Raw genomic sequence first — 13811 nt, forward strand, 5'->3', positions numbered from 1 at the left:
AGAGCCTGCACATGTACCTTGATGCTCCCTTTGCTTAGCAAGTACCCCAGCCACCCCAGAATAAACACAAACTGGTTTGTGCAGAGGGGAAAGAAATCAACCCAAAATCAGACCTCTCTGCAGGAAGCACTGCGGTGCGGAGCTTCCTCTACCCCACGAGTTACGCCAGAGGGCTTCTAACCCGATCTCAAAGGTGATGGTCCTAGGGAGCTGCCACAGAATTTGGGTATTTTAGGAACTTTGTTGCTTGACTGAAGGCTCCCAAAGCACCACACACCAAAGGCTCCCTCCTCTCCCCCAGAGAGGAGAGCCAGCTCTTCTCCCCCCACTCCACAGAGCTGAATCATGGCAGGATCAGGGATGGCCAGGCACATCGCCACTTTTTCCTATGCATTGCTATTCTTGGCAGCAGGAGAGGTCACTGAGACAGCTGTCCTGGCCCTATTGCACAATCCTGGTCATCACTGAGCTATTCCTAATGCTGTGAAACCAGGACCTTGCCTGCAAGGCTGACACTGGGCACCTCTTCATCCAAAGGCAGCTGTATCCCTCCTTAACCAAAACTAGGCATGTCCGAGGTGTTCCCTCTCCACTTAGCACATATCACACGACAAACAGTTATTATATCATGCTTTTAATACAAACTTAAAAAAATCTGGAACAATAGAAACTGTACAGATTTGATCAACCTTTTTGTGGGGTTTTTTTGTTTGTTTTTAACTAAATCTCTAGACACACCAATATCCCGTTCCAAAATATTGCACAACATTCTGAATACAAAACTCTGATTGTATTCCTCCTTCGCTAAAGAAAAAAAAAAAAAGAAGGAAAAAAAAATAAAGAAAAAGACAGCAACCCCCTGGTTCCCCCTCTCAGTAGTCCCCTTCTCCAAAAAAGCCCCAAGCAGAGCACACGCAGAAACCCTCCACTCGGAGACATACAGACTTCTGTCCTCTTTCACTCCTCTCCCACAAGGCAACTGTCGATTCACTCCTTGGAGAGGGGTGGGAGGAAAGGGAGGCTGAGTGGGGAGAAAGGAATCTTCACCACTTCTTTTTTTTTTTAAAGTTTTTTCCTGAAAAAATATTTTTTCTCTCCTCTTTTTTAAGAAAAAATCTTGAAAAGAAAAAAATTACATTTTTTTACGTTAGAAATATACATATATTATATATACCTCTTACATTTTACAAATGTAGCAAATTATTCAATACAAACGGACATCAACAAAAAGAACATAAACCCATAAAAAATAAAAGTTAAAAAAAAAAAATCTTCTCTCTTCTCTTCCTAAGAAACCAGGTAAATTAGTGCAGGTTTTTAAAAAATAAAATTGAAGCTGAACGCCTACATCCAAGACTAGAAAAGACCTGAAAAGGCCATTAGTTTCCATTGCTGCCTGATGCTGGAGGAACATTTCTGAAGCACACTTTTTTCCTTTTAAGATGCAAAGAGGTTGGTCCCTCTTCTTTTCCTCCTTCCACTCACACCACTATTTTTAAAGCAGGTATAATACGTGTGGCAGGGCAAAGCAGCATCAAAGCTTCACACACACATAAGCAAGTGGACAGGGGACATTCCCACTTCTTCCCTCCCTCCCTGTGCTGGAGGAGAGCACACTGTCTCACGGCAGCGGCTCGCAGGTGGCTTTGCCAGATGTGGGGACAGTGGGGGGCAACTGGACCAGGTCCTGCCATCAGGGGCTGAACACCCCTCACAGTCCAGTGCAGCATGTGGGGTGGCACCCAGCAGCACCCTGTTGGGGAGAAGGACTCCGTGGCAGTGGTAGCATCTGTTAAAAGCAGTAGGTTCAAAGAAAAGAAAAAAGGGAAACACAACAGCTGGGCTCTGCTCGCCTCATCCACCTGCTCTGCATTGGTCATAGCTCAATAGCAAGCAGCCTTCTTGGGAACCCATGCTGAGCACAAGGTCAGGACCATGCACCCCATCACCCATCGAGGGGAAGGGTACACTGGAAACTCTCCTGGGAGAGCTCTGGGCAGACACAGCCTCCCTGGGACAGCCCATCACCTTCTGCAAATGCTCAGTGGCAACACAACTACAAAAGGGCTGGAGTGCCTCCATCTCAGGGAAGGGAGCAGGAAAAGCACATGGTCAAGCTCATCTCACCTGAAACAGGTTTCTTGAAAGAGCACATTGGTTCCACAAGTGCAGGAGGAGTGGATTTCAGACTGTGCTCAAAGAAGCATCATTAAAAGAAAACCAAACCTCAAGTTTGGGAAGCAGCAAAAGCTTATTTTTCACTTAAACTGAGAACTTCAAAGACTGGAGTTTCATCATCTCCATCTCTCTCCTCTTTGCACACTTCCATGCTCACACAGCAGCCTTCAAAGAAACCTCCCTTCCCACCAAAAAAGCCTCCATCCTTCCTGGGCATGAAGCAGTCCTCCTTTGGCTTTCTGTGAAGGTGGGTTTTGGAGTCCTCAACACAGAAGGGATCAAGCTGAACAGCCACATTTGCCTGACTGCCACACATCATCCTGGAGACAGGTGCAAGAGTCCCATATCCCATCCCTGCTGTGAAGAGGCAGCTCACATTCACAGACTGTGACAACCACTTGCCTTTGGAGAGCCCATCCCAGCTCTGCCCTAAGATTGCTGCTGTCCATGCTGATGTGATCTGGCTGGAATGAGGTATTTATGACAAATGCTTCCTTTTCTCACTGGATCAGCCACCTCCTCATGCTTCTCCAGAAAGTCAAGGGAAGGGATTTAGTCAGGTGCATACCTGGCTGAAAGCATAAACCCTTATGCTACCACTCAAGACAGCAGCTTCAACATCACCCTATCTTCTTGAAAAGTTGTGCTGCCCCACTGACTAAAAAGGAAGAAATTTCCTCTCTGAGACAAGAATATTAATACACAGCAGATAATGAGAACTCTGACCTCAGAGGCCACCCCATGTGGATGGTGGCCTCTGCTGCTGGGGAGAACATCTGGGAAGTGGTGAAAGGATTCAAGTGGGGTCCAGCTGGTTCAGTACCACCTCCCCCAAGTCACGAAGAGAGGCAGGTGGTGATTCTACACAGGGGCTGTCATCCAGACTGGGCAGCCCTGAGAGAGCATAAAAAAGCCCTCTTGCTCAGGTACAGAAAGGTCCAACAACCAGAGCCACTAAGCCACTGTGCCCCTGTAGTCACAACTGGAAGTGCAGATGAGGAATGGAGCAGGAAGAAGCCATTTCACAGTAAAGCTCTGCCCTGACTGTGATGTGCTGCGAGATGGTCAAGGAGAAGAGTTAGTGCTTTTCAGCACACAGAACAGCTGATGCCAGCTTGGGCTGGAGCCACAACAGCACAATGGTCTGCGCCTGTGGGCACAGGCGATGTTCTCTGTATACACAGAAAAAGCAAGCTCACCCACCCATTCTGGCTAGCATGCAACAAGACTGTGTGTGTCCCCACCAACACTGACTCATCCTCTTCTTGTCCCTCCTCCAGCACGGTGGTATGAAGATGACATCCCTACACCCAGGTAGAAGGACCCTGTGTCCAGTGTGGGGCAGGGGGTGGTGCAGGGAATCAGGAACATTGTGACCTACAGTTGCACCAGTCCTGGGCTGGGGTAGGGGAAGAGGGCACACAAACCAAAAAAAAGTCCAAGACTCATTTTAAGGAGTAAAAAAGTGAGTAGGAAAAAAGCACAGGTACTGAGTTAAAAAACAATTCAGTGCTTCAGGAGCGTTACCAGCACAGCGCAACAACACTGAGCTCTCTCGTTTCCCAAGAACCTATATTTGTAAGGTTTTAATATTTTCTGTATATTTCTATTTTTCTTTTCTCTCCCTCTTGTTTGTTTGTTTTGTTCTTGTTTCCCCCCTCCCTCCCTGCCCCAAAATACTCTCCTTCCATTGTACTCAGTTGGCCAGGACGACGGGCTGGAACGACTGGCTAGGATACTGCATGGCATTCAGGTTGTAGCTGAGTCCTTCCACGAAGGGAGACTTCTCCAAAAAGAGGCTATTGGTGCTGCCACTGAAGACCTGAGCCATATCAAAGGTACCACCTGTGCTGGCATTGAACTGCGATGCTGGTGGGATGCTGCTGGCCTGGCTCTCACTGGCAACACCATCGAAGAAGAGACTGCTGGCTCCCGGCGAGGCGCCACTGTAAACGAACTCCTTGGCATTGGGGGAGAGCTGTGACTGTGGGGCTTGGCTCCCAGCGCTCCCGACGAAGTTCAGAGAGTGCATAGACAGGGAGAGGCCCTTGTGCTTCAGCAGGTTGGTGGTGGGAGACCTGACCATTCTCGGCTGCTGCACAGCCCCTGCTCCACCGCCCCCTCCTCCAGCTCCTCCACCCTTCTTCATCTTGGTCGAGCCGAACTTGGTGGCAGCAAAGGTGGCAGTGGTGAAAGTGATGGGCTGCGCAGAGCGAGGGATGAAGGTGGGGCTGGGTGACTGGCCAAAGGAGGGGGACGGAGAGTTGGACAGTGAGTTGTCCTGGCTGCCGATAGGGACAAATACCTGGGCGTCGGGGTTGAAGCTGCTCTTGATTTCTTTGTCCAGCTCTGTGGCACTGCAGCCCTCACTGTCATCTAGGTAGAGAACCTTAACAGAGCCCTTCTCACCGATCTGGTAGGAAACCTCAAAAGGATCAATCCAGACACTCAGCTCTTCTGGCACATTGGCACGCACATCCTCCACAGCCAGCCCGCTCCGCTTGGCCGCCAGCTCCACCACTGGATCCACCGTCTCCCCTATATGAACACAGCGATAGCCAGATCCCTTCAGAGGTTTCTCTGGGTACCAGTGACCCTCATACTTCTTCTTCAGCAGGCGCTCTAGCTCCTCACCAAACAGGTCTGCCCGCCTCCGAGGAAGCTTGTTGTACAGGTATGAGATGATGAAGTTAAGAGCAACTTTGATCTCCAGATGCATACTCTCTTCCCAGCAAGCAAATCAGGGCAGTGTATTAAAAGTGACAAAATGACAGAAACATAGACAAGTTTTGACTCCAAAGAGACCTAGGGAAAGAGAGAAAAGGATGGATGAAGACTAGAGAACACAACAACTCTCCCCCTGTTGAGATAAATAACTGTGCCTTTTCATGAACAAAGCAGAATGAGCAGTATGCACAAATACTAACAAGAAGTAAGGCTCTCTAGGAGAGGCATCACAAATCTACTGATCCTCAAAACAGAGGGATGCTGATAGGGAGAACTCTCCCTGCTCCTCTTTCAGAAGAAATAAGGGTGTAGCCACTACCCACACACAAGTAAGTACAACACACTCACCTCGCTGCCAAGCACTGCTGCTGTAACCCGGCAGGCCACTGTCTGCTCTGGCAGAGCTCTGTCAGCACACCTAACACGCCTCTCCTGCCCTGGCACTCAGCTGCTTCCAGCACAGCTCACCTGCACCAGCCTCTCCAGAGCACAAGTGCAGTGCCTGAACAGCCTCGTGACTCGCTCAGCAGCTTTGTGCAGAGACCTGCTTGTGCTCAGGACAGCAGGGCCGGCCTCTCCTCCAGGAGGCCGCGTGGTTGTGCCGGGTGCCACGTCCTGCTGGCACAAGCGTAGAAGGGACAAGAAGGAGCAAGGGAGGGTGCCAGGGCACCAGCTGCCAGCCCATGTTTACCATCCCCTGGACTAGCAGGCACATATCTTATTAAGTGTACCCAGGTGAGAGTCTGCTGAGCGGGGAGAGTGGGACAGTAGATGTGCAGAGGGTCACAAAATACGAACACGCCAACAGCCTGCCCAATACAGCTCACATCGCTTATCCCTGCACAGAAGGAAGATGAGCTCTGCCAGGATCAGATACCTACTTAATAAAAACTGAAATTGCTTGCCAAAGATTGAAGTAATCCTCCCTCCTCTCTCTCCCTGCCTTGTGAGGAAGTCTCTGAAATGGAGAGAACCCACAAAAGCACAATGCAAAACCACAACACTCAACTCTCCCATTATACACAGATTTGCAAACAATGTTTGTCTGGGTACAAAAAACCCAAAACCAGGTATGTCAGCACTACACTCTGTCACTCATCCAAGGAAGATGAATTTCACAGATACTTTAAGGGCAAGCACACTTCCAGTAGCCTCCACACCTCTCCAGGGGAAAGAAGAATATCCAGTTTTTAATTGGCAGCTTAGTCAGAGGTTGCTGTTTTCAGCTGCCCTCATCTTGCTCAAAGAGATACACTGTGTTCAACTGTCTTCCTAAAATGGGCTTTAGGGATATTCTTGTACAGAACTCAAGCCAGTGTTTATGATGTGTGACAATTATTTGGGGGTGGGGATGAAGTACAAACATACATAGTTAGCATTCCCCTGAAAAACCCCAGCAGCACAACCAGGTGTCCATGCTGGCCTAAGTCAGCAGGAGTTAAAAAACTGACCAGACTTGTTTGCTTGGTCTAGTTTAGTGGACAGGAAAGATCAAATAACTTTGAAGAAGCCCTCAAGTATTTTAAAGCTTTACTGCAAAAAAGGGATGCAGATTCTAAGCTTTTTCTGTACTACTGCATGTTCACGGAGGCTTAGCTTTAGGAAGATGGTAACCAGAAAAAGATCCCACACCTCAGATCTGCCAACAAGGAGGCCAGTTCTGGAAGGAACCCCCTTTGGGTTTGACTCAGCTACATAAAAACACATAGGAACAAGGGAGTGGAAAAGAAGTCTTGCCTTTAAAACCAGCTTTAAGGAATTACTGTAATGTAACAAACTTTGGTAGGTCACTACAACCTGACCAAATCCAAAGAACACCAAAGAAGTAAGCATCCACAGTTTTTCTAACAGTTAAGAAGAAGCCATTTTCTGAAGGCAAAAGTCTTGGCACAATGACAGGGCCTTTTCTACAAAAATTAAGTCTGAAGCAAACCCCTAAAGAGCACACCAAAACCCTAACAAGAGCTTGTATAGACTATACTACCTCAAGGGAGGATTACATAGAGCTCTCTAACTTCTTCGGCTTTGAGACATTCAAAGAGAGGACACCTTGGGATCCCAGCAAGTTAAGCAGGAAGAGAACAGCCAGCTGGTAAGTCTTTTATCTTGTGATAAATTCTAATCCAGAACCAAAATCTATTAAGAGATCAGGTAAGACTGGGAAAGGAACAGTGGCTAAAATTTGTTAACATCCTATCTGCTATAGGATATACATTGAGGACCCCTGCTCCTCATCAACTTTTTTGCAGAAAGCAGTGAGGAGGTACAATTATACATAATCTTCTTTTTTCTTTTCTCCAATTTTCCTAAAAAAAGAATACTCTGTACCTTGCTTATGAAAAAGGTAAGTTAATTAGCCTAATAACACCAACAGCTGCCAAGGTAGAGGCATACAACTGATACCTGCCGAAGGCACAAAAAAGTCACTGGCTTCTTACGTTGTTGACATGGCAAGATGAGCTCCAGTAGGATCCCCTCAATCTACTGCACTGGAATGTGATAAAATAATTTAAAAAAATAATAATTTAAGAACCCCCAAACCCACTGAAATCCAGCTGAAGCAGCATGGCTCTGAGAGAAGAAACTACTGAATTTCAATTGTAAGCGATATTCTGAGCAGTCTTCCATAAAGGCCAGCATTTTCAAACTAAAGGCTTACTGTACATCGAGGTGCCGGCAGGGAACAAAGAGCTGTTTCTCTGCTCTGCGAGGGAAGGCAAGAGCCCCCTCAGATGCCCCGTTTATCGGTATACTGAAGGGGAGAGGCCAGACCATCACTTACAACAGAAAAGAGCGAGAACGGGAATGATTCCCACTCCTCCCGGCTACACCAACACGGTGGGTGACCTTGGGGGCATCTCCCTTCGACCTCCCGAACGAGGCCCGGCCCTGCGAACGGGCTGGCCGCCGCCTCGGGACTTAAACAGACGGCTGTCACGGCGGCCTGCGGTCCCACAGCCGGACACACGCGTCTGGAACGAGAGCGCCCTTCCCAGCACCCCGCCAAGGGCGGCGGAGAGGCTCCCCCCGCCAGCCCAACAGCCCCGCGGGGACGAGCCCCGCCGTCCCTCCATCCCCGGTAGCGCAGCCATCCCCGGTGCCGCCCGGCCCCGGCACGCCGGGAGCTGTAGTCCTCTCCCCCCCTCCCCGCCCCGCGACCTACTTCTCCCGGACTGCGGCTCCCGGCGCGCCCCGCGCCCGGCCCGGCGCGTCCCCCGGCGGGGCAGGGCACAAAATTTTCCAGGGCACATGCGCGCTGGGGCCCGCCCGCCCTTCCCGGCGCTGCCCACGGCCGGGAACACGCCCCGCGGCCCGGGACCGCGGCAGCCGCCCCCTTCTCCCCTTCCCTTCCCCTCCCTCCCTCTCGGCAGGGATGGGCGGGCGCGTCCCCACCCCGCAGCTGTTCCCCCCCCCCCCCCCCCACGGCTGCGGGACGGAGTCCGGGAGGCCAGAAGCCCAGTAACCTTCTGTCCCTCTCCCCCGCCCCCCGCTGCTTGTCCCCTTCGCCCCAGCGGGGCACGCCAGGTCGCAAACAAGGGTCCCAACAGAGCGGGTCGGATGGATGGGGATATGTCAACAAGAGCGAGCTCCTGGCCCCGCAAACCCAGCGGGCATCGCAGATCCGGGTGGCCGGGAGAAATAGGGGGGGTGGGGGGGTGCAGCCCAGCCCAGCCCCGACAGCGCCTTTGTTGTCGCCGGGCTTCTCCCCCTCGGACCTCGTCGTGTACGAAAGGGAACACCCCGGCGACATCCCCCTTTCCCGGGAGCTCAGGGCGCCCACCACCGCCCTCGGGCCCAGCCTGCCTTTTTTGGGGCTGCAAGGTCTGGGCTGAGCCACATCCCGCTCCCGCCCCCCCCCCCCCCCCCCCGCCCCTCAAACTAGGCTGTAGAGAACAAAATGGTGAACTGGGGCACTGCGAAGCGTCCCCGACCCAGTGACTTTCACCTCCATTCTTCTCCCTTGAAGCCCTATTTATCCCCCCGGGGGCTACGGTCGCATAGCGACTCCACGGACGGGCAGATCGCTGTCCCTGGTGGGGAGGGGGACGATGAGCCCCCTCAGGCCGAGCTCACAAAGAGGACGCGCGTTCTTGGGGTCTCAGCCCTAGAGGGGGTGTAGGGGAAGAAAAGCAGCCCCGGCCCCACTTACTTCGTTCTCGGATCCAGGGCCGGCGGCTGCTGGCGGCTGTCGCGGGGGCCGAGGGCGCTGCCGGCAGGTCTCGTCTCTGCTTTGCCCCGTCTCGTCCGTCCCCTCCCTCCCTTATCCCCGACGGCGCGGGGCGGGCCCGGTGCTGTGGTGCTGATGCCGCTGCTATGGCCCCAGAGCCGCCCGCGCCCTGGCCCCGAGTGAGCCAACTCACGGCAAACTTTCACCCTTAGCAACCTCTCGGCGCACGGATCCGCTCCCGCCCCGCGTGATGCGGCCGCGGGGGGCGGACCGGGACTACTTCCCCCTCCCGTCCCCGTTCGCAGCGCCACGGAATGGACCGGGGCGGGGAGGAGGGCTGTACGGTGGAGCCCCCTGTGCTGCTCCCCGGGCACCGGGAGTATCCCGGATCAGAGCGCAAGGGAAAGAGGGAAGGGGCCGCGGCCTTAGCGGGGATTGACTTGAGGATTTCCCCAAGCGGCTTAGCTTGAGGTGACGGGGGGATGGGAGTGTAATCGAACGGAACGGGGAGAGACGGGACCGTCCGGCGTGGTCCCCGACCCCGCGCACCATGGGTACGGCCAAGCCCCAGCTCAGTGGCAAGGCCAGCCCCGGGACTTCCGAAGGGACAATTCTCTGCACACCCCAAGCACGTCTGCGAAGACCCCCGTGGTGGAGCCCCCAGCCCCGCTACAGTGGAGGAGCTCGGGGAGACGTGCCCAAGGCAATCCCGACTCCCTCCATCGTTGCAAACCCCTCGGGATCCCCGGGCCCCGATGCGGGCGGGGAGCCCGGGAGGCTGCGAGCGCATCTCCCCGGGGAACAACGGGGCAAAGCCAAACCGGGCAGGCTGGTGTCACCGCGGGGAGAACAGGCGCGACACGGCCACTTCCGCGGCCTCGAGACGGGGACGGAGACCCCGCCTCCGACACGCCCTCCCGCCTCCCGGACTATTTTGTCTTCGCACGTCTGTGTCCCTCCGCCTCCAACAGAGAAGGGCCGGCCCCTCCGCGGCGGAGACGAGAGACCCGCAAGGTGCGCGAGCTCCGGCCGAGCTAAAAATAACTGCGGCGTGTTAGCAACAGCCTTCCCATTGGCTGGCCAGCGCAGGCGGCGCCTTCGGATTGGAGCGCTGCTTCAGCCAGTGAGCCGAAGGGGGTGTGCGTGCGCAGTGGGCGCTGCCGGGAGATGTAGTCACCGGGGCGGCCGCGGCCTGCCCCCGTCCCCGGTGCTCTCCCCGCACCGCGGGGTGTTCGCGGGTTCTGGCTGGGCTCGGGGGCACAGGCTGCCCTAGGGAAGGACAACCACGGTGATAGCCATCCCTGGGGCCATGGGCCGATGGCGGTACCTCCAACTGCCAAAGGCTGAGTTGCACCACCCACTGGCAAGCTGAAGGCACTCTCAGCGAGCACAAACGGACCCGCACCCTTTATTTCAAAGAAGATCTATTACCAGTTCCAGGAAAATGAAGCAAATGCCTACAGGCATCCCCAGGCCGTGTGTTACAGTCCAAGGTCACACCACCTTTCACACACACTACTTGCAAAGGCTGTTTGCTGCCCACACTTAAAGCAACTTTTGACCCAAATAACTCTCCAAACTAGTGGAAGGGACACCAAGAATGGTGTTTCCAGGCTCTCCCAGCCACGTGTCCTGCATCTTCCTCAGTGCTGACACAAGCAGAGGGTGACACAGGCATTACCACAGTCCCTGTTGCAGCAGGGGTAGCTGGCCTGGCAATCATCTCCAAAGTGCAAAAATACAAAGTTCATCTCTTGCCCTATTTCCACAATAGCCCTCAGCCTTCTTCTGGGTTTGGTTTGTCCTCCTCTCTCATTCAGGAACACTTTAACTCAGGTACTGCTTTTGCCACAGAAGAGCATTTCTTTAGAGGCCAGCCAACACCATGTATTTAAGAGATCCATTAATGTTCCTTCCCAGCCACAGCAGCCAGCCTTGCTTATTTTCCCACTGATTACAGAAAAAAAACCCAATAACTTTTGAAGTTGTTTTATTTTCTGCAGGGAAAGGGGAAAGAGAAGAGGAAGATTTATGAGAGCTATTATGAGCAGCCTTATTTTCGTCACTCCTCTTTTAAAAGGAATTTACTTACAAAATAATACCTTTTTTTCTTTTTTTTTTTTTTTTTAAATTATTCCCTTGCTTTGCTGGAAGCAAAATCGTACTGTCAGCCAGAGATCAGGAAATTAAAATGACTGAGCTATTTTTAGCATCGTTAAGCAAAAAAAGGCAATTACATTTCTAAACTTCTATTATTGTTTTAATAAGAGGTGTTAGTAAGAGGGTGTCACATATTAGGGCTCTTTAAAATACCTGTGCCTTGACCGCGCTCCTTTAATTATGGCGTCGCCCTTGTACACATGCAGGCAGAGGAATTCTGTCACAGTATCTGCTCCTGCATTCTCAGCCATTTGGCTATTAAGTCAAAGCAAAGCTCCCTTGTCACGTGTGCATGGGGAGGGGAGCAATTGCCAAGCCACTGGGACAGAGCTCGTTTGGTTGGGTTATTTAATGCCAAGGAAGGGGAGTCAGGTTATAATTGGACATAATTAATATCGCCATACCCTGAATCCTCTGTACATTCAATTCACATGACAACCCCAAGGAAATGAAAAATTCTTTCCTGCTATTGAAAGAGGCAAACATCTCCAGCTGATGTCTGTAATGAGAAAATAACAGCTTCTGTGCAGATAAGGTTTCAGAAGTGAGATTTTGTCCATGCAGCTCCCAGGCAGATTCCAAACCTTCACCTACCTTTTCTTTTTGTTTTGTCTCTTTTTAAAGAGAAGTAATGCTTGGTGCTCAAGGGCTTTGTCAAGATGAGGTCTAGGTGGTTCAAGGAAGTGGATGTAAGTTACAGAGCTATTTGCTGAGCTCAGCTGTAGTTGTGGCTGGCAGCTGGTCTGAAGGGGTGTGTAACAGGGAACACCTACATTTCAGAACACAGCAATGCCTTGTTAGTACTGGCAACAGAGGCTGATTTCTTAATAGGCCAGGGGGTCCTATGTTCTCTCCTTCAATGTAAATATTTAAAATTGAAGGAGGTTTTTTTTTTTACTTGTTATGCAACATTTTAATAAAAAAAGAAAATATAACATTACCTAGAAAAGTAACAGCAGGAAGATACATTTAGCTCCATGCATTAGGACTATGAAGTCAGCACCATGGGGGTTCAGCTGCCACATTGACAAAGCTGTCCCTGTCTCTCCCACTCTTCCCTACTGTTGCCACACAAGTACTTTGCAGCTGGCAGCCAGGGAGCCCCTGAATCTGGCTGCATAAAACTCCATGGATGGATGAAGCCCTTCCAAAGCTTGGCCTGGACACAGCAGCAAAACGTGTCTCATTTTTATCCCTGCGAGGAAGCTCGCCCCTTTTAGCATGTGCTCTGGTCTCCAGTACTGCAAGGCAATCTCCTTCTCCTGCACAAGTACTTTAAAATCTATTTAGGTGAAAAATAATGCACTTTTCTAGAGGCTCTGCCTAGGTATCATCTACTGGTGCACAGAAATCGTTACCAAGCAAGCAAGGTCATGTTTTTCTGGGCTACACAAATGTGTCCATTACCCTTGTCTGAATTAGCAGCTTCAGGGCAATGTCCCATCCATGCTCTGAAAGTACCAGAAAGGCAGTGGCACTGAACTGATCCGAGCACCAGCAGCATTTGGCATGCTCCCCAGAGCTGTCTGAGCAAACAAGGCAAAGGGGAAAAAGCCTGTCCCTCCCTCTCTCCACCTGCCCAGTGACTCAGAACAACTAGAAATGGCAGCTTAACTCTCAGAATACAGACCAATATATCCAGCAGTCAGCGTGAGGGCATCAAGAGTGCCAAGAAAGTGAGTATGTTCAGCTGGTTTTGGGGATGGGGGAAGGGATGGGGACACTCGTACCTCTACAGCAAGCCTTGCCTGGCTGATCCCGCTAAATGATTAGGAACAGGGGTGCTCTAAAATTAGCTCACCAGGGTGTAATGGTTCTGAGACAAAAAATAATTCCTTCATTTTCCTCTACCTTTACTGAAAAACGTTGTCATCTTCCAAATTTCTGGGAAAGAAAAAAAGTGCGTACAAACCTTCTGCATTCCTAGAGAGATAATTTGGGCAGCCTGACTGAGGGTAAGTGATAAATTCTGGTTGAAGTGATAAAGTTCCAGGTACAACAAATCTGCATGTCATGGCCTGCTTTTAAAGAAACACAGAATTTTAAATGGCCGATAACAGGTCTGACATGGACTTCCTGGTCTGCAGAGGCAGTTGCTTATTCCCATAGAACTGCTTTTGGAGAATAGGTCTGCTGTAACCAATGAGCTAGAGTGCCCTGAACATCTTGGCAAATGGCATCCATCAAAGCTGTGAAGGGAAACAGACATACTGATACTCTCAAACCTGCAAAAAGCTTGGAAGAGAAACCTGACAGAATTAATAGCTGGGGGCAGAAGAGGGAGGAGCAGCTGAGATAGCTGTAGGGGCAGTAACAGCTACAGCCAGCTGCAGCAGGGAAAAATTACTTTTGAGGAGAGGATAATCACAACTGTGTGGTTTTCACTTTTATCCAAATGGTTGGAGCAGGTAGGAGAGGTATTTAAGCCAAGGAGTAGTTAAAGGAATTGGTACTAGCCTCAAGGGAATAGCAGAAATCCTGGAAGGGGCACAAAACAAAAAAAAACTGCACAAAGACAACTGTGTTAGTGTAGCACACACACTGCTCAGAGTACAAGCACTTGAAGGACTGCAGGACA

The 13811-nt window shown here is 51.3% G+C and overlaps 3 protein-coding genes across 3 annotated transcripts in view; 2 read left to right on the plus strand and 1 right to left on the minus strand.

The window, feature by feature from the left end:
* Nucleotides 1-618: 618 nt before the first annotated feature.
* Nucleotides 619-9261, minus strand: TOB2 (transducer of ERBB2, 2). The gene is made up of 2 exons (XM_059846533.1): nt 9056-9261; nt 619-4983 (listed from the first exon to the last, which is right to left on the minus strand). The coding sequence occupies exon 2, from the start codon at nt 4895-4897 to the stop codon at nt 3875-3877; it is 1023 nt and encodes a 340-aa protein (XP_059702516.1). The 5' UTR covers nt 4898-4983; nt 9056-9261; the 3' UTR covers nt 619-3874.
* On the plus strand, nt 7711-9025 carry LOC132328156 (uncharacterized). Its single transcript, XM_059847916.1, has 3 exons — nt 7711-8364; nt 8418-8531; nt 8873-9025. The coding sequence occupies exons 1-3, from the start codon at nt 7711-7713 to the stop codon at nt 9023-9025; spliced, it is 921 nt and encodes a 306-aa protein (XP_059703899.1).
* A 3568-nt stretch (nt 9262-12829) lies between the features above and the next one.
* Nucleotides 12830-13811, plus strand: part of ACO2 (aconitase 2) — a 30606-nt gene continuing 29624 nt past the window's right edge. Inside the window, exon 1 of the mRNA XM_059846531.1 lies at nt 12830-12909. The gene's annotated coding sequence lies outside the window, so the exon portion shown is untranslated. The remainder of the gene's footprint in view (nt 12910-13811) is intronic.

Source organism: Haemorhous mexicanus, chromosome 5, assembly GCF_027477595.1.
Source record: "Haemorhous mexicanus isolate bHaeMex1 chromosome 5, bHaeMex1.pri, whole genome shotgun sequence".
Taxonomy (NCBI): Eukaryota; Metazoa; Chordata; class Aves; order Passeriformes; family Fringillidae; genus Haemorhous; species Haemorhous mexicanus.